Source organism: Salvelinus alpinus, chromosome 13, assembly GCF_045679555.1.
Source record: "Salvelinus alpinus chromosome 13, SLU_Salpinus.1, whole genome shotgun sequence".
NCBI classification, from domain to species: Eukaryota; Metazoa; Chordata; class Actinopteri; order Salmoniformes; family Salmonidae; genus Salvelinus; species Salvelinus alpinus.
Genome location: NC_092098.1, coordinates 38,290,144 through 38,308,304, shown reverse-complemented (window position 1 = coordinate 38,308,304; position 18,161 = coordinate 38,290,144). Strand labels below are relative to the sequence as shown.

At 44.8% G+C, this 18,161-nt stretch overlaps 1 protein-coding gene across 1 annotated transcript; it reads left to right on the top strand.

Annotated features, from left to right (window-relative positions):
- The first annotated feature begins 57 nt into the window (after positions 1–57).
- On the top strand, positions 58–17,763 carry riox2 (ribosomal oxygenase 2). Its single transcript, XM_071339181.1, has 10 exons — positions 58–217; positions 508–936; positions 1,509–1,628; positions 3,027–3,155; positions 7,608–7,711; positions 8,045–8,150; positions 8,499–8,670; positions 11,805–11,893; positions 17,036–17,185; positions 17,530–17,763. Exons 2-10 carry the CDS (start codon positions 514–516, stop codon positions 17,686–17,688), a joined length of 1,452 nt encoding a protein of 483 aa, XP_071195282.1. The 5' UTR covers positions 58–217; positions 508–513; the 3' UTR covers positions 17,689–17,763.
- The last annotated feature ends 398 nt before the right edge of the window (positions 17,764–18,161 follow it).

The window sequence follows — 18,161 nt, the reverse complement described above, 5'->3', positions numbered from 1 at the left end:
ATCATTTCTGTATTGAATACAATTTCGAAATAATCCACACTAGAGACATGAATCACCAGAGCGGAATGGAAAGTACTTGTTTACCTTCGGACATTTTATGCTGCAGGACAGAACACCATTCTCACATGTGTAGCTATCAAACCAAGCTGATTTGGGCAAAGGGAAAGTTTATAGCTAATATGTGTTAAATCCGAATGTGGGAACATAAGCAAAACAGGTAATGTTAGCTATGTTTTAGCATTATATAACGTTAGCTACAGTTTGCAAGCTAGCTAACGTTAATCAACGTTAGCCCATAAGCTATGCTATTAGCTAGCTAACATGTATCTAAAGCTTGCTACAGTAACTACATAACACCAAGTATTTGCTATCGAACGGGCTATTCCAACTGCATAACTTCACCAAGGGCACTGTTAAGCTTAATTTGATATCAATGCAAAATTGAAACTGCTAACTAGTTATCTTCTAATCTAATGCCACTGATGTAACGTTAACGTTCTCTATCAGCTAAAGATGCCCAGGAACGGAAGAAAAGCAGCAGCCGGAGATGAAGAGGTCGCTCCCAAACATAGGAAAACAGACTCCAATGGCGTCCCCTCTCCTTTCTGCTTCGACACCCCAGACACTGTCTTCCAGAGCATAATTTCCCCAGTGGGACAGGAGGAATTTTTCACTGACTACTGGGAGAAGAAGCCCCTCCACCTCCAGAGGTCTGACCCAGGCCTGGCCTCCTACTACAAGTCTCTGTTCCAGCTCTCAGACCTGAAGGGGCTGTGCGCCCAGGGCCTGATGTATGCCAGAGACCTCAATGTGTGCCGCTGCGTCCAGGGCAACAAGACTGTGTTGAACAAGGAAGGCCGTGTCAACTACAACCAGCTCAAGAAGGACTTCAACCAGAAGGCCACCATCCAGTTCCACCAGCCTCAGAGGTTTAAGGTGAGAGTAGTGGACATGTGTTTATCCACAGTGTTTTGTACTCCTGAATCGTGGGTTCTGGTCTGTGATAGTATGAAACACGAGAACATGTTTTGTGCCTACTGAACTTGACTCTGCTCCTGTAGGGCCACAGTATGTGGGGAAGGGTTTTGTCCCAGTCTAGCATTATTACCTTCACACCTGATTCAGCTTGATTGTATTAATTATGACTGTTGATCAGTTGAATAAGGTATTATTAGATCTTGGCCTGCCAAAACTGCATCCCTGTAGAAAAAGGAGTGACGGTCCTAGTTAATGCAGCACTGTGGCAGTGGCTCTGTGGTAACAGAAAGGGACTGGTAGTGACAGATATCCTTTAGCTAAGATGTTGTTTAGCTCAGATTCAGATTTGCCTATTTTAAATTTGAAAGCCTTGAACTAGGATATGTTGGTGAACACAACAGGAATTAAAATCTATTGCACAGAAATATCTGAAGATCTTGATCATTCCATATTTGTGCAGAGCTGAACCCAATACTATTCTATTTGGAGATTCTAAGATGCCAGCTCTCTAACTAACTGTGTGTCTCCAGGACGAGTTGTGGCGGATTCAGGAGAAGCTGGAGTGTTTCTTCGGCGCTCTTGTGGGCTCCAACGTCTACATCACCCCACAGGATTCCCAAGGGCTACCCCCACACTACGACGACGTGGAGGTACAACACTGAACTGGCCCCAAAATGGTCCACATCAGGGTAGTGTTCAGTGGGAACCAAAACATATCATAGCTACCCATAAGAAACTAAAATTTGTACTTTACGTTTCAAATAATTTTGCTACGGTGTTCCCTACTGAACATAATCCTGGCTGCAACGTTTGTAGTATAGTTTGAGGGTTAGACAATATTTAATAATGTTTTACCCACTTCATATATATATGCTGTATTCTAGTAATCCTATATAACTACTGCTGTACATAGCTTTCCTATTCATATACTGTCCATACTGTCTACACACCATCATATATATATATATACTGAACAAAAATATAAACGCATCATGTAAAGTTTTGGTTTCATGAGCTGAAATAATGGATCTCCGAAGTTTGTGTTGTACATATGTGTTTACATCCCTGTTAGTGAGCATTTCTCCTTTGCCAATATAATCCATCCACTTGACAGATCTGGCAAGCTGATTAAACAGTATGATCATTACACAGGTGCACCTTGTGCTGGGGACAATAAAAGTCCACTTTAAAATGTACAGTTTTGTCACACAACAAAATGCCACAGATGTCTCAAGTTTTGAGGGAGCATGCAATTGGCATGCTGACTGCAGGAATGTCCACCAGAGCTGTTGCCAGAGAATTGAATGTTAATTTCTCTACCAGAAGTGTCGTTTTAGACAATTTGGCAGTAGGTCCAACAAACCTCACAACGGCAGTCATGTGTATCCACGCCAGCCCAGGAGCTCATCCAGCTTCTACACCTGCGGTATGGTCTGAGATGAGCCACCCGGACAACTGATAAAGCTGTGGGTTTGCACAACCGAAGAATTTCTGCACAAACACACAGACCATCTCAGGGAAGCTCATATGGGTGCTCATCATGCTCTGGAACTCTGAAACTTCACACAGCCATTGAAGAGGAGTGGGACAACATTCCACTGCCCTCAATCAACAGTCTGATTATCTCTATGCAAAGGAGATGTGTCACTCTGCATGAGGCAAATGCTGGTCACAGCAGATACTGACTGGTTTTCTGATCCATACCCCTACTTTTTTTTATTTTTGGTATCTGTGACCAACAGATGCATATCTGTATTCCCAGTCATGTGAAATCCATAGATTATGGCCTAAAGAATGTATTTCAATTGACTGATTTCCTTAACTGTAAATCTTTGAAATTGTTACATGTTGCTTTTATTTTTGTTCAGTGTATATATTTATATTCTGGACACAGACATGGCTCATTATGCTATTTCTTCATTTCTTTCTTAGAATTTTGGGGATTTGTGTGTATTGTTTTGTAATGTTCGTTATTACTGTTTGAGCTAGAAACAAGTATTTTGCTGCACTTGCGATAACATCTGCTAAATATGTGTATTTATCCCCAGGTGTTTATCCTCCAGTTGGAGGGCGAGAAACATTGGCGTCTGTACAGCCCCACGGTGCCCCTGGCCAGAGAGTACTGCGTGGAGCTTGAGGAGCGCATCGGCAGCCCCACACACGACATCATACTGAAGGTACGTTAGGAGCAGGGTGAAGCTGCCCGTAATCTGGGGTCGGTTTGCATTTATTGGGGGAAATTGCGACATACATTTTGGGACTTTTAAATTAATGATATATAGTCTTGGCCAAAAGTTTTGAGAATGGCACAAATATAAATTTTCACAAAGTCTGCTGCCTCAGTGTCTTTAGATATTTTTGTCAGATGTTACTATGGAATACTGAAGTATAATTACAAGCATTTCATAAGTGTCAGGCTTTTATTGACAATTACATGAAGTTGATGCAAAGAGTCAATATTTGCAGTGTTGACCCTTCTTTTTCAAGACCTCTGCAATCTGCCCTTGCATGCTGTCAATTAACTTCTGGACCACATCCTGACTGATGACAGCCCATTCTTGCATAATCAATGCTTGGGGTTTGTCAGAATTTGTGGGGTTTTGTTTGTCCACCCGCCTCTTGAGGATTGACCACACGTTCTCAATTGGATTAAGGTCTGGGGAGTTTCCTGGCCATGGACCCAAAATATCAATGTTTTGTTCCCCGAGCCACTTAGTTGTCACTTTTGCCTTATGGCAAGGTGCTCCATCATGCTGGAAAAGGTATTGTTTGTCACCAAACTGTTCCTGGATGGTTGGGAGAAGTTGCTCTCAGAGGATGTGTTGGTACCGTTCTTTATTCATGCCTGTGTTCTTAGGCAAAATTGTGAGTGAGCCCACTCCCTTGGCTGAGAAGCAACCCCACACATGAATGGTCTCAGGATGCTTTACCGTTGGCATGACACAGGACTGATGGTAGCGCTCACCTTGTCTTCTCCGGACAAGCTTTTTTCCGGATGCCCCAAACAATTGGAAAGGGGATTCATCAGAGAAAATGACATTACCCCAGTCCTCAGCAGTCCAATCCCTGTACCTTTTGCAGAATATCAGTCTGTCCCTGATGTTTTTCCTGGAGAGAAGTGGCTTCTTTGCTGCCCTTCTTGACACCAGGCCATCCTCCAAAAGTCTTCGCCTCACTGTGCGTGCAGATGCACTCACACCTGCCTGCTGCCATTCCTGAGCAAGCTCTGTACTGGTGGTGCCCCGATCACGCAGCTGAATCAACTTTAGGAGACGGTCCTGGCACTTGCTGGACTTTCTTGGGCGCCCTGAAGCCGCCTTCACAACAATTGAACCGCTCTCCTTGAAGTTCTTGATGATCCAATAAATGGTTGATTTAGGTGCAGTCTTACTGGCAGCAATATCCTTTCCTGTGAAGCCCTTTTTGTGCAAAGCAATGATGACGGCACGTGTTTCCTTGCAGGTAACCATGGTTGACAGAGGAAGAACAATGATTCCAAGCACCACCCTCCTTTTGAAGCTTCCAGTCTATTATTCCAACTCAATCAGCATGACAGAGTGATCTCCAGCCTTGTCCTCGTCAACACTCACACCTGTGTTAACGAGGGAATCACTGACATGATGTCAGCTGGTCCTTTTGTGGCAGGGCTGAAATGCAGTGGAAATGTTTTTTGGAGATTCAGTTCATTTGCATAGCAAAGAGGGACATTGCAATTAATTGCAATTCATCTGATCACTCTTCATAACATTCTGGAGTATATGCAAATTTCCATCATACAAACTGAGGCAGCAGACTTTGTGAAAATTGATATTTGTGTAATTCTCAACTTTTGGCCACGACTGTACAGTGCCTTCAGAAAGTATTCAGACCCTATGACCTTTTCCACATTGTGTTACGTTACAGCCTTATTCTAAAATGGATTAAATGAAGTGTTTTCCTCATCAATCTTCACACAGTACCCCAGAATGACAGAGTTAAAACAGATTTTTAGAAAATGTTATTTACATAAGTATTAAGACCCTTTGCTATGAGACTTGAAATTAAGCCCGGGTGCATCCTACTTCCATTGATCATCCTAGATGTTTCTACAACTTGATTGGAGTCCACCTGTGGTAAATTCAATTGATTGGGCATGATTTGGAAAGGTACACAACTGTCTATATAAAGGTCCCACGGTTGACAGTGCATGTCAGAGCAAAAACCAGGCCTTGAGGTCGAAGGAATGGTCCGTAGAGCTCAGAGACAGGATTGTGTCGAGGCACAGATCTACATGGCCAGGCACGACTCCAACACCATCATTAAGTTTGCAGACAACACAACAGTGGTAGGCCTGATCAACAACGAGACAGCCTATAGGGAGGTGGTCAGAGACCTGGCCGGGTGTTGCCAGAATAACAACCTATCCCTCAACGTAATCAAGACATAGGAGATGATTGTGGACTACAGGAAAATGGAGGACCGAGCACGCCCCCATTCTCATCAACGGGGCTGTAGTGGAGCAGGTTGAGAGCTTCAAGTTCCACATCACCAACAAACTAGAATGGTCCAAGCACACCAAGACATTTGTGAAGAGGGCACGACAAAACCTATTTCCCTCAGGAGACTGAAAAGATTTGGCATGGGTCCTCAGATCCTTAAAAGGTTCTACAGCTGCAACATCGAAAGCATCCTGACAGGTTGGATCATTGCCTGGTATGGCAACTGCTCGGCCTCCGACCGCAAGGCACTACAGAGGGTAGTGCGTACGGCCCAGTACATCACTGGGGCCAAGCTGCCTGCCATCCAGGACCTCTACACCAGGCAGTGTCAGAGGAAGGCCCTAAAAATTGTCAAAGACTTCCGCCACCCTAGTCATAGACTGTTCTCTGTTACCGCATGGCAAGCGGTACTGGAGCACCAAGTCTAGGACCAAAAGGCTTCTCAACAGCTTTTACCCCCAAGCCATAAGACTCTTGAACAGGTAATCAAATGGCTACCCGGACTATTTGCATTGTGTTCCGCCTTTGTGGTAGAGTGGCCAGGCGAAAGCTACTCCTCAGTAAAAGGCACATTACAGCCCACTTGGAGTTTGCCAAAAGGCACCTAAATATTCTCTGGTCTGATGAAACCAAGATTTAACTCTTTGGCCTGAATGCCAAGCATCACGTCTGGAGGAAACCTGGCACCATCCCTACGGTTGAGCATGGTGGTGGCAGCATCATGCTGTGGGGATGTTTTTCAGCGGCAGGGACTGGGAAACTAGTCAGGATCGAGGCAAAGATGAACGGCGCAAAGTACAGCGAGATCCTTGATGAAAACCTGCTCCAGAGCTCTCAGGACCTCAGACTGGGGCGAAGGTACACCTTCCAACAGGATAACTCCCCTAAGCACACAGCCAAGACAATGCAGGAGTGGCTTCGGGACAAGTCAATGTTCTTGAGTGGCCCAACCAGAGCCTGGACTTGAACCCAATCGAACATCTCTGGAGAGACCTGAAAATAGCTGTGCAGCGACACTCCCCATTCAACCTGACAGAGCTTGAGAGGATCTGCAGAGAAGAATGGGAGAAACTCCCCAAATACAGGTGTGCCAAGCTTGTAGCGTCATACCCAAGAAGACTCGAGGCTGTAATCGCTACCAAAGGTGCTTCAACAAAGTACTGAGTAAAGGGTCTGAATACTTATGTAAATGTGATATTGCATTTGTTTTTATTTTCTTTACCAGTATCACAGACTAGACTCTTTGGTCCTGTAAAAACTTGCTATATGTCAAATATTGTGTGCTTGGAAAATAAAGAAATGTGACTCTGGATGACAACATGATGATGTTTATTTCTAATAGTAGGGCTGTTTTCCTAAAGAAGTTTTACCCGCTTCGTGTTTTGTTTCCTTGCCACGATACTGAGTATCGCGCTACTGATGTTGTCCCGGCCCAACTATAAATGCCTCATGAGCTTAGATTAACTGTCATACACTATCAGAACCCAACATGTAAGCCTGTTTTACTTCATTGTTTGCAAACAATGTAATTGTAAACAAACACTGTGTAGCTTCAAAACAAGTTTTAACCATTTTAATACCATGGACGGTCAGTCCTTGCATCCATAGCTTTGTCTATGAATTTGACCAAAACTGGCAGGGTGGCCATGCATTGATATTGTTTGAACTGCAGATTGCCACTTAAAGGTTAAGCTTGAGAGAAAGGAAGCTGATCCTAGATCTGTACCTAGGAGAAACTTCACCCCAGAGCACGTACTTTACACACAGCACAGGGTCAGCAACATGGGTCCCAGGGACAAGGGTCAAGCACTACTGAGCTTTAGTGAGAGAAAATGCATGAGAAGACACACTTGTCTGATAACAAGTACAACCAACCGGCACCATTAATTCACCAACTATTGGTTCTGAATCACAAACCTTTTTGTGCTGTGACCAGGCTAGAGCTTTAGGGGTTTCCTGTCGACTAAACAAAACCAATGTCTCTCTAGGCAAGACCAGTCAAAGGCCACAACCCGAAAGTAATCCGCAGTAGTGCACTTATGAGTCTTGATCCACATTTGGAAAATGCTTCATTGGAGTATTTTTGCAACATAGTGTGGCTTGAGCTATTTGAGGTTAAGTGAGGGGGGTGTTTGTTCTTTCTTTCCATAGGCAGGTGATCTGCTCTACTTTCCCAGAGGAACCATCCATCAGGCGGACACCCCCGTGGGAGTGGATCATTCTACCCACCTGACCCTCAGTACCTACCAGAACACGTACGTGAGACTCACTGTGGCACCTAAGAAATTGATGCCAGCGACCCTCTGGTTGCGAACTCATTCCTTGAAAAGTAATACGCGCAATGCTCACTATTAAAAACCTGATATTTTATTTATACAGCTATTAGTATCATGATGTTTCAGCCATCAATGGCCTTAGTCAGAATTTGCCAACTCGTAGCCTGACAGATCTTCCCCTGGGTTTCGAACTGGCTATACCTCTCTAACCTCAACGCTATCTCAGCCCCACCACTTCTTCATTCTCTAATTTGAAACAATGGAAATTCATAATCTTGATGTGTAAAGTTACTTCAACTTTTTTCACCTCAGGTCATGGGGAGACTATCTGGCCAACGTGTTTCCCAATTTCTTGTATGACTCCCTAAAGACCAGTGACATCACCAGGAGGGTAGGCATGCCCAGGAGAATCTTGATGGTGAGATCCACCTCCGTACTCTGTTCCAACACTTAAACATTTCATCCTTCCTTCTGTCCTTCCTTGAGGGAAACACTCATCTGCCATGGTCAGATTGGTGAATGTGAGTGATAACTTACAGTTCAGTGATTTACCTAAAGGAGGAATAAGGAATTTGCACTGAACGATGAGTTGAATGTTTAATGTCTAAACTTTAGTTGTCACTATGGTTGCATGTTCTGCTAAATTCTGCAATTTCGTTTCATCATAGAAATTACAATGTATGCCTATTGAAATAGTGGCCTATCTGTGTAGTTCAGTCTTATCTACTGCTATCTATTAAGCACTATAACATTGTGTCTGTACCAGGGAGCCAACGCAGCCCCAGACACAAGCAGGCAGTTGGCCTCATTATTGAGGAGCGTGGCAGATCAGATGGAGAGGGGTGAACACGAACTCCGTGCCGGGGACATGAAGAGGGACTTTGCCCTCCACAGACTGCCACCTTACACACCAGAGCAAGATGACATCACATCGTCAGGTGTGTCTTGCTGAATAATATTTAAAAGTCCAATGAGTAGAATGTTTATTACAGACAGTGTGTTGCCCATAGAATGTGAAACAGTAACTGGCACAGCCATATTCTGAGATATAAATGAATTTGAATGAAAAATGGACAGTGGTGTTTTTCTACTAAGAAGTGATGTTTCTGTACAGACTACAGATATGCATTTAAATAGTGATGTGCATTGATACTTTAGAATACACCTCTTAAGTTTTTCTGACAGACTTAACATATTTGTTAACATCTGTCCGGACGCTTGCTGAATCTGAGCTAAGCAGGGAGAGTAACATTTATAGTAAGGTCTGGAAAATAGGCATTGAATATGGATAGGTACAGTATCGCTAGCCACTTTGTTCGGGATCTGGGTCTTTCTATAAATAATGGGGCCAATGTGTGACATTGGGATCAAAATTTTAAACTGGTTTGAAACAAATGATTTTCCATGCAGCTCATGTGTACTTAGAGGAATATATGCAAATTGATCCATAACTCCACCTATACAACATAGGCCTAGGACTATACATCCTTTAAGCAGGGTTCATACAGACATTGGCAAGTCAAATTCATGGACTTTATCAAGCACTTAATTGTAAGGACATCAATGTTATACAATTGTGCGGCAGGTAGCCTAGCGGTTAAGAGCATTGGCATTGGGCCAATAACCGAAAGGTTGCCGGTTTGAATCCCCGGGCAGACTGAAAAATATGTCTGTGCCGTTGAGCAAGACACTTAACCCTAATTGCTCCTGTCAGTCGCTCTGGATAAGAGTGTCTGCTAAATGACTAAGATGTAATAATTTAGATTTATGTACAGTTGTAGTCGAAAGTTTACATACACTTAGGTTGGAGTCAATAAAACTTGTTTTTCAACCACTCCACAAATTTCTTGTTAACAAACTATAGTTTTTGCAAGTCGGTTAGGACATCTACTTTGTGCATGACACAAGTAATTTTTCCAACAATTGTTTACAGACAGATTATTTCACTTATAATTCCCTGTATCACAATTCCAGTGGGTCAGAAGTTTACATACACAAAGTTGACGATGCCTTTTAAACAGCTTGGAAAATTCCAGAAAATGGCCAATAAGTGGCCAATGTCATGGCTTTAGAAGCTTCTGATAGGCTAATTGACATAATTTGAGTCAATTGGAGGTGTACCTGTGGATCTATTTCAAGGCCTACCTTCAAACTCAGTGCCACTTTACTTGACATCATGGGAAAATGAAAAGAAATCAGCCAAGACCTCAGGGGGAAAAATTGTAGACCTCCAAAAGTCTGGTCCATCCTTGGGAGCAATTTCCAAACGCCTGAAGGTACCACGTTCATTTGTACAAACAATAGTACGCAAGTATAAACACCATGGGACCACGTAGCCTTCATACTGCTCAGGAAGGAGACGCGTTCTGTCTCCTAGAGATGACGTACTTTGGTGCGAAAAGTATGAATAAATTACAGAACAACAGCAAAGGACCTTGTGAAGATGCTGGAGGAAACGGGTACAAAAGTATCTATATCCACAGTAAAGATGAGTCCTATATCGACATAACCTGAAAGGCTGCTCAGCAAGGAAGAAGCCACTGCTCCAAATCCGCCATAAAAAAGCCAGACTATGGTTTGCAACCAGCTCTGTCAGGAGGAATGGGACAAAATTCACCCAACTTATTGTGAGAAGCTTGTGGAAGGCTACCCAAAACATTTGTCCCAAGTTAAACAATTTAAAGGCAATGCTACCAAATACTAATTGAGTGTATGTAAACTTCTGACCCACTGGGAATGTGATGAAAGAAATAAATGCTGAAATAAATTGTTCTCTCTACTATTATTCTGATATTTCACATTCTTAAAATAAAGTGGTGATCCTAACTGACCTATGACAGGGATTTTTTACTAGGATTAAATGTCAGGAATTGTGAAAAACTGAGTTGAAATGTATTTGGCTAAGGTGTATGTAAACTTCCGACTTCAACTGTACATGTGGCTCTGGGAAAAAATTAAGACCACTGCAAAATTATCAGTTCCTCTGGTTTTGTTTGGGTGAAATGAACATTTTTGTTATTAACTTCTGACAACATTTCTCCCAAATTACAAATAAAAATATTGTCGTTTAGAGCATTTATTTGCAGTAAATGACAACTGGTCAAAATAACAAGAAGGATGCAGTGTTGTCTGACCTCGAATAATGCAAGACAACACAATACTAATGTTTTAATTTAGGAAGAGTTCAGAAATCAATATTTGGTGAAAATCTGGGTTATTCCAATCACAGCTTTCATGCATATTGGCATGCTCTCCACCAGTCTTTCACATTGATGTTGGGTGACTATGCCATTCCTGGTGCAAAAATTCAAGCAGCTCGGCTTTGTTTGATGGCTTGTGACCATCCATCTTCCTCTTGATCACATTCCAGAGGTTTTCAACAGCTGTAATAAGTTGTCCAGCGTAGGAAATCCTCACTGGTATCCTAGTTTATAGAAAGACCAGTCACCATCTTGCTGAAACCAAGCCTTTTGGAACCAATGCTTGCGCTGTAAATAATAAAGGAAGGAGACTTATTCCATGGTCAAAGCCTGCTCTTGTAGATCTGAAAGATTTAACTCAGTAATATGGTACCTGTCATGGCCAAAGGCGAAGAAAGCAGCACAAAACTTTAGTACCTTCCTTCAGAACCAAGAGTATTAAGTTTCAACTCCCGAGTTGCGCAGCGGTCTAAGGCACTGCATCTCAGTGCTAGAGGCGTCACTACAGACCCTGGTTCAATCCCGGGCTGTATCACAACCAGCCGTGATCGGGAGTCCCATAGGGCGGCGCACAATTGGCACAGCTTCGTCCGGGTTACGGGTTTGGCCGGGGTAGGCCGCCATTGTAAAATAAGAATTTGTTCTTAACTGACTTGCCTAGTTAAATTAAAGGTTAAAAAAAATATATATAATAAGTAACAAGAGTATTAAGTAACTAATATGGTACAACTTATAGCTATCCAATCCTTTCAGAGCTACAAGAAGTTCCCAGGAGGAGTTTAATGTGCAATTGGGCATGAGTGTACATGTATTAGCCTAGGTCCTTCTCTCTAGTTCAAATCTGTGTGTGTCTGTGTGTGTGTTCTTCACAGCTGGAAAGATGCCTGCTTTAGAAGATACGGTGTGTCTGAGGTTTAAAGACCACATCCTGGTGTCTTTAGAGACGTGTCAAAGCTCATCAGTAAGTGCCTTCAGTTGTAACAGTTTACATACACTGCTCAAAAAAATAAAGGGAACACTTAAACAACACAATGTAACTCCAAGTCAATCACACTTCTGTGAAATCAAACTGTCCACTTAGGAAGCAACACTGATTGACAATAAATTTCACATGCTGTTGTGCAAATGGAATAGACAAAAGGTGGAAATTATAGGCAATTAGCAAGACACCCCCAAAAAAGGAGTGATTCTGCAGGTGGTGACCACAGACAACTTCTCAGTTCCTATGCTTCCTGGCTGATGTTTTGGTCACTTTTGAATGCTGGCGGTGCTCTCACTCTAGTGGTAGCATGAGACGGAGTCTACAACCCACACAAGTGGCTCAGGTAGTGCAGTTCATCCAGGATGGCACATCAATGCGAGCTGTGGCAAAAAGGTTTGCTGTGTCTGTCAGCGTAGTGTCCAGAGCATGGAGGCGCTACCAGGAGACAGGCCAGTACATCAGGAGACGTGGAGGAGGCCGTAGGAGGGCAACAACCCAGCAGCAGGACCGCTACCTCCGCCTTTGTGCAAGGAGGTGCACTGCCAGAGCCCTGCAAAATGACCTCCAGCAGGCCACAAATGTGCATGTGTCTGCTCAAACGGTCAGAAACAGACTCCATGAGGGTGGTATGAGGGCCCGACGTCCACAGGTGGGGGTTGTGCTTACAGCCCAGCACCGTGCAGGACGTTTGGCATTTGCCAGAGAACACCAAGATAGGCAAATTCGCCACTGGCGCCCTGTGCTCTTCACAGATGAAAGCAGGTTCACACTGAGCACATGTGACAGACGTGACAGAGTCTGGAGACGCCGTGGAGAACGTTCTGCTGCCTGCAACATCCTCCAGCATGACCGGTTTGGCGGTGGGTCAGTCTGGTGTGGGGTGGCATTTCTTTGTGGGGCCGCACAGGCCTCCATGTGCTCGCCAGAGGTAGCCTGACTGCCATTAGGTACCGAGATGAGATCCTCAGACCCTTTGTGAGACCATATGCTGACACATGCACATTTCAAATCAAATCAAATTGTATTAGTCACATACACATGGTTAGCAGATGTTAATGCGAGTGTAGCGAAATGCTTGTGCTTCTAGTTCCGACAATGCAGTAATAACCAACAAGTAATCTAACCTAACAATTCCACAACTACTACCTTACACACACACACAAGTGTAAAGGGATAAAGAATATGTACATAAAGATATATGAATGAGTGGTGGTACAGAACGGCATGGCAGATGCAGTAGATGGTATAGAGTACGGTATATACATATGAGATGAGTACTGTAGGGTATGTAAACATAAAGTGGCATAGTTTAAAGTGGCTAGTGGTACATGTATTACATAAAGATGGCAAGATGCAGTAGATGATATAGAGTACAGTATATACATATGAGATGGGTAATGTAGGGTATGTAAACATTATATTAAGTGGCATTGTTTAAAGTGGCTAGTGGTACATTTTTACATAATTTCCATCAATTCCCATTTTTAAAGTGGCTGGAGTTGAGTCAGTATGTTGGCAGCGGCCGCTAAATGTTAGTGGTGGCTGTTTAACAGTCTGATGGCCTTGAGATAGAAGCTGTTTTTCAGTCTCTCGGTCCCTGCTTTGATGCACCTGTACTGACCTCGCCTTCTGGATGATAGCGGGGTGAACAGGCAGTGGCTTGGGTGGTTGTTGTCCTTGATGATCTTTATGGCCTTCCTGTGACATCGGGTGGTGTAGGTGTCCTGGAGGGCAGGTAGTTTGCCCCCGGTGATGCGTTCTGCAGACCTCACTACCCTCTGGAGAGCCTTACGGTTGTGGGCGGAGCAGTTGCCGTACCAGGCGGTGATACAGCCCGACAGGATGCTCTCGATTGTGCATCTGTAGAAGTTTGTGAGTGCTTTTGGTGACAAGCCGAATTTCTTCAGCCTCCTGAGGTTGAAGAGGCGCTGCTGCGCCTTCTTCACAACGCTGTCTGTGTGGGTGGACCAATTCAGTTTGTCTGTGATGTGTACACCGAGGAACTTAAAACTTTCCACCTTCTCCACTACTGACCCGTCGATGTGGATAGGGGGGTGCTCCCTCTGCTGTTTCCTGAAGTCCACAATCATCTCCTTTGTTTTGTTGACGTTGAGTGTGAGGTTATTTTCCTGACACCACACTCCGAGGGCCCTCACCTCCTCCCTGTAGGCCGTCTCGTCGTTGTTGGTAATCAAGCCTACCACTGTAGTGTCATCCGCAAACTTGATGATTGAGTTGGAGGCGTGCATGGCCACGCAGTCGTGGGTGAACAGGGAGTACAGGAGAGGGCTCAGAACGCACCCTTGTGGGGCCCCAGTGTTGAGGATCAGCGGGGTGGAGATGTTGTTACCTACCCTCACCACCTGGGGGCGGCCCGTCAGGAAGTCCAGGACCCAGTTGCACAGGGCGGGGTCGAGACCCAGGGTCTCGAGCTTGATGACGAGTTTGGAGGGTACTATGGTGTTAAATGCTGAGCTGTAATCGATGAACAGCATTCTCACATGGGTATTCCTCTTGTCCAGATGGGTTAGGGCAGTGTGCAGTGTGGTTGCGATTGCGTCGTCTGTGGACCTATTGGGTCGGTAAGCAAATTGGAGTGGGTCTAGGGTGTCCGGTAGGGTGGAGGTGATATGGTCCTTGACTAGTCTCTCAAAGCACTTCATGATGACGGAAGTGAGTGCTACGGGGCGGTAGTCGTTTAGCTCAGTTACCTTAGCTTTCTTGGGAACAGGAACAATGGTGGCCCTCTTGAAGCATGTGGGAACAGCAGACTGGGATAAGGATTGATTGAATATGTCCGTAAACACACCAGCCAGCTGGTCTGCGCATGCTCTGAGGACGCGGCTGGGAATGCCGTCTGGGCCTGCAGCCTTGCGAGGGTTAACACGTTTAAATGTTTTACTCACCTCGGCTGCAGTGAAGGAGAGCCCGCAGGTTTTGGTAGGGGGCCGTGTCAGTGGCACTGTATTGTCCTCAAAGCGGGCAAAAAAGTTGTTTAGCCTGTCTGGGAGCAAGACATCCTGGTCCGCGACGGGGCTGGTTTTCTTTTTGTAATCCGTGATTGACTGTAGACCCTGCCACATACCTCTTGTGTCTGAGCTGTTGAATTGCGACTCGATTTTGTCTCTGTACTGGGACTTAGCCTGTTTGATTGCCTTGCGGAGAGAATAGCTACACTGTTTGTATTCGGTCATGCTTCCGGTCACCTTGCCCTGGTTAAAAGCAGTGGTTCGCGCTTTCAGTTTCACGCGAATGCTGCCGTCAATCCACGGTTTCTGGTTTGGGAATGTTTTAATCGTTGCTGTGGGTACGACATCGTCAATGCACTTCCTAATGAACTCGCTCACCGAATCAGCATATTCGTCAATATTGTTGTTGGACGCGATGCGGAACATATTCCAATCCGCGTGATCGAAGCAGTCTTGAAGCGTGGATTCAGATTGGTCGGACCAGCGTTGAACAGACCTGAGCGCGGGAGCTTGTTGTTTGAGTTTCTGTTTGTAGGCTGGAATCAACAAAATGGAGTCGTGGTCAGCTTTTCCGAAAGGGGGGCGGGGGAGGGCCTTATATGCATCGCGGAAATTAGTATAACAATGATCTAGGGTTTTTCCAGCCCTGGTAGCACAATCGATATGCTGATAGAATTTAGGGAGTTTTGTTTTTAGATTAGCCTTGTTAAAATCCCCAGCTACGATGAATGCAGCCTCAGGGTGTGTGGTTTCCAGTTTACAAAGAGTCAGATAAAGTTCGTTCAGGGCCATCGATGTGTCTGCTTGGGGGGGAATATATACGGCTGTGATTATGATTGAAGAGAATTCCCTTGGTAGATAATGCGGTCGACATTTGATTGTGAGGAGTTCTAGATCAGGTGAACAGAATGACTTGAGTTCCTGTGTGTTGTTATGAGGATCACACCACTTCTCGTTAATCATAAGGCATACCCCCCCGCCCCTCTTCTTACCGGAAAGATGTTTGTTTCTGTCGGCGCGATGCATGAAGAAACCAGCTGGCTGCACCGACTCCGTTAGCGTCCCTTGAGTTAGCCATGTTTCCGTGAAGCAGAGCACGTTGCAATCCCTGATGTCTCTCTGGAATGCTACCCGTGCTCGGATTTCATCAACCTTATTGTCAAGAGACTGGACATTGGCGAGTAGTATGCTAGGGAGTGGAGCGCGATGTGCCCGTCTCCGAAGCCTGACCACGAGACCGCCTCGTTTGCCCCTTTTTCGGCGTCGCACAGGGTCGCCGGCTGGGATCAGATCCATTGTATTGGGTGGAAGGCAAAACACTGGATCCGTTTCGGGAAAGTCATATTCCTGGTAGGAACGATGATGAGTTGACGTTAATCGTATATTCAGTAGTTCCTCCCGACTGTATGTAATGAAACCTAAGATTACCTGGGGTACCGATGTAAGAAATAACACATAAAAAAACAAAAAACTGCATATTTTCCAAGGAACGCGAAGCGAGGCGGCCATCTCTTTTCGGCGCCAGAAGTAGTCACATTTGTGGCCTGCTGGAGGTCATTTTGCAGGGCTCTGGCAGTGCACCTCCTTGCACAAAGGCAGAGGTAGCGGTCCTGCTGCTGGGTTGTTGCCCTCCTACGGCCTCCTCCACGTCTCCTGATGTACTGGCCTGTCTCCTGGTAGCGCCTCCATGCTCTGGACACTACGCTGACAGACACAGCAAACCTTTTTGCCACAGCTCGCATTGATGTGCCATCCTGGATGAACTGCACTACCTGAGCCACTTGTGTGGGTTGTAGACTCCGTCTCATGCTACCACTAGAGTGAGAGCACCGCCAGCATTCAAAAGTGACCAAAACATCAGCCAGGAAGCATAGGAACTGAGAAGTTGTCTGTGGTCACCACCTGCAGAATCACTCCTTTTTTGGGGGTGTCTTGCTAATTGCCTATAATTTCCACCTTTTGTCTATTCCATTTGCACAACAGCATGTGAAAATTGTCAATCAGTGTTGCTTCCTAAGTGGACAGTTTGATTTCACAGAAGTGTGATTGACTTGGAGTTACATTGTGTTGTTTAAGTGTTCCCTTTATTTTTTTGAGCAGTGTATTTTACCTAGCTGCTCTTGGACTAAAGTGTGTGTTTGTGTGTGTTTAGGATGGGTCGGTATCGTTGGTGGTTGATGTGATGCACTCTCTGAGGAACAGAAGGGAGAAACACATGATGGGACAGAGTGGTGATGATGATGATGATGATAGTGGTGGTGATGATGATAGTGGTGAAGAGGAGGAAGATGCACCCTCTGAGGTAACCTGGCACATTTTGCATAGACAATGTATTTAGTTGACAATACAATATTATGTATGGATATAGGATTTTAGTTAAAGTACCTCTACCATTTGGATATTATATAGGATTCTTAAAGTAGATTATACACTGCCAGTCAGCCAGGATTTGAATGGTTTATGAATGAAGATGTTTTTGTTACTGTAATTCATATTGACCCTCATCAAAGTATTGAATCAGAAGCTATATGTCTGTAGATAAGGCCCAATTCCTGATATTTTGATTACACAGGCAAAATGCATTGTCATGTCTGAAGCTGTTTGTAAAGTTCTGTCTGTCGTCGTATCTCTCCGCCTATCTCCTAGACCCCCGGCATGACCTTCCCCTTCGAAGACCTCCCGGCCATCAGGCAGCTGCAGGCGGGACAGCCCATCCCTGTGTCTCAGCTAAAAAGGCAATTGGACAATGACAAAGTCCAGATGGCCCTGGTGCTCTGGTCGGAGGGCCTGCTGGAGGTGTGCTAATACCCCAACAGCAATACTCTGACACCAACAACCACTGCTTTCCATTTGGTCACACAATAAATCAAGAGTCCTTTATTCTACGGTTTACTTCATCTCGTTTAAACGTGTGTGTGTGTGTGTGGTATGCGTGTGTGTGGTGTGTGTGTGTGTGTCTGTTTCCAGATCTGAAACACAATATTACATTTACAGTTAACACACTATCGACTGGAAACGCATCAAATACATCAACATTGCTTGGGCAAAGCGGGGGAGTAGACACAGGGATGTGGTTTGCTCGATCTGAGTGCTCACAGGCTCTTAACACCCCCAGAGCTTCCAATGCAAAGTGGCTGTATGCAAACAGACTTTCTTGGTTCCACAGGTACACTGTAGTTGAAGAGATCTGTGAACTTAGGCTGGATGATATGTGTTCTGAGGAGAGCAGCAGTTATCAGACCTGGCCTTTCTGCCACCCATGCATGACAAAAAACATT

Excerpts from the sequence above, each read along its gene's own strand:
- riox2 (XM_071339181.1), top strand. The coding sequence starts at position 514 with ATGCCCAGGAACGGAAGAAAAGCAGCAGCCGGAGATGAAGAGGTCGCT. Across the intron at positions 3,156-7,607 it reads CACACGACATCATACTGAAG|GCAGGTGATCTGCTCTACTT; the intron begins GTACGTTAGGAG and ends TTCTTTCCATAG. Across the intron at positions 17,186-17,529 it reads AGGAAGATGCACCCTCTGAG|ACCCCCGGCATGACCTTCCC; the intron begins GTAACCTGGCAC and ends CCTATCTCCTAG.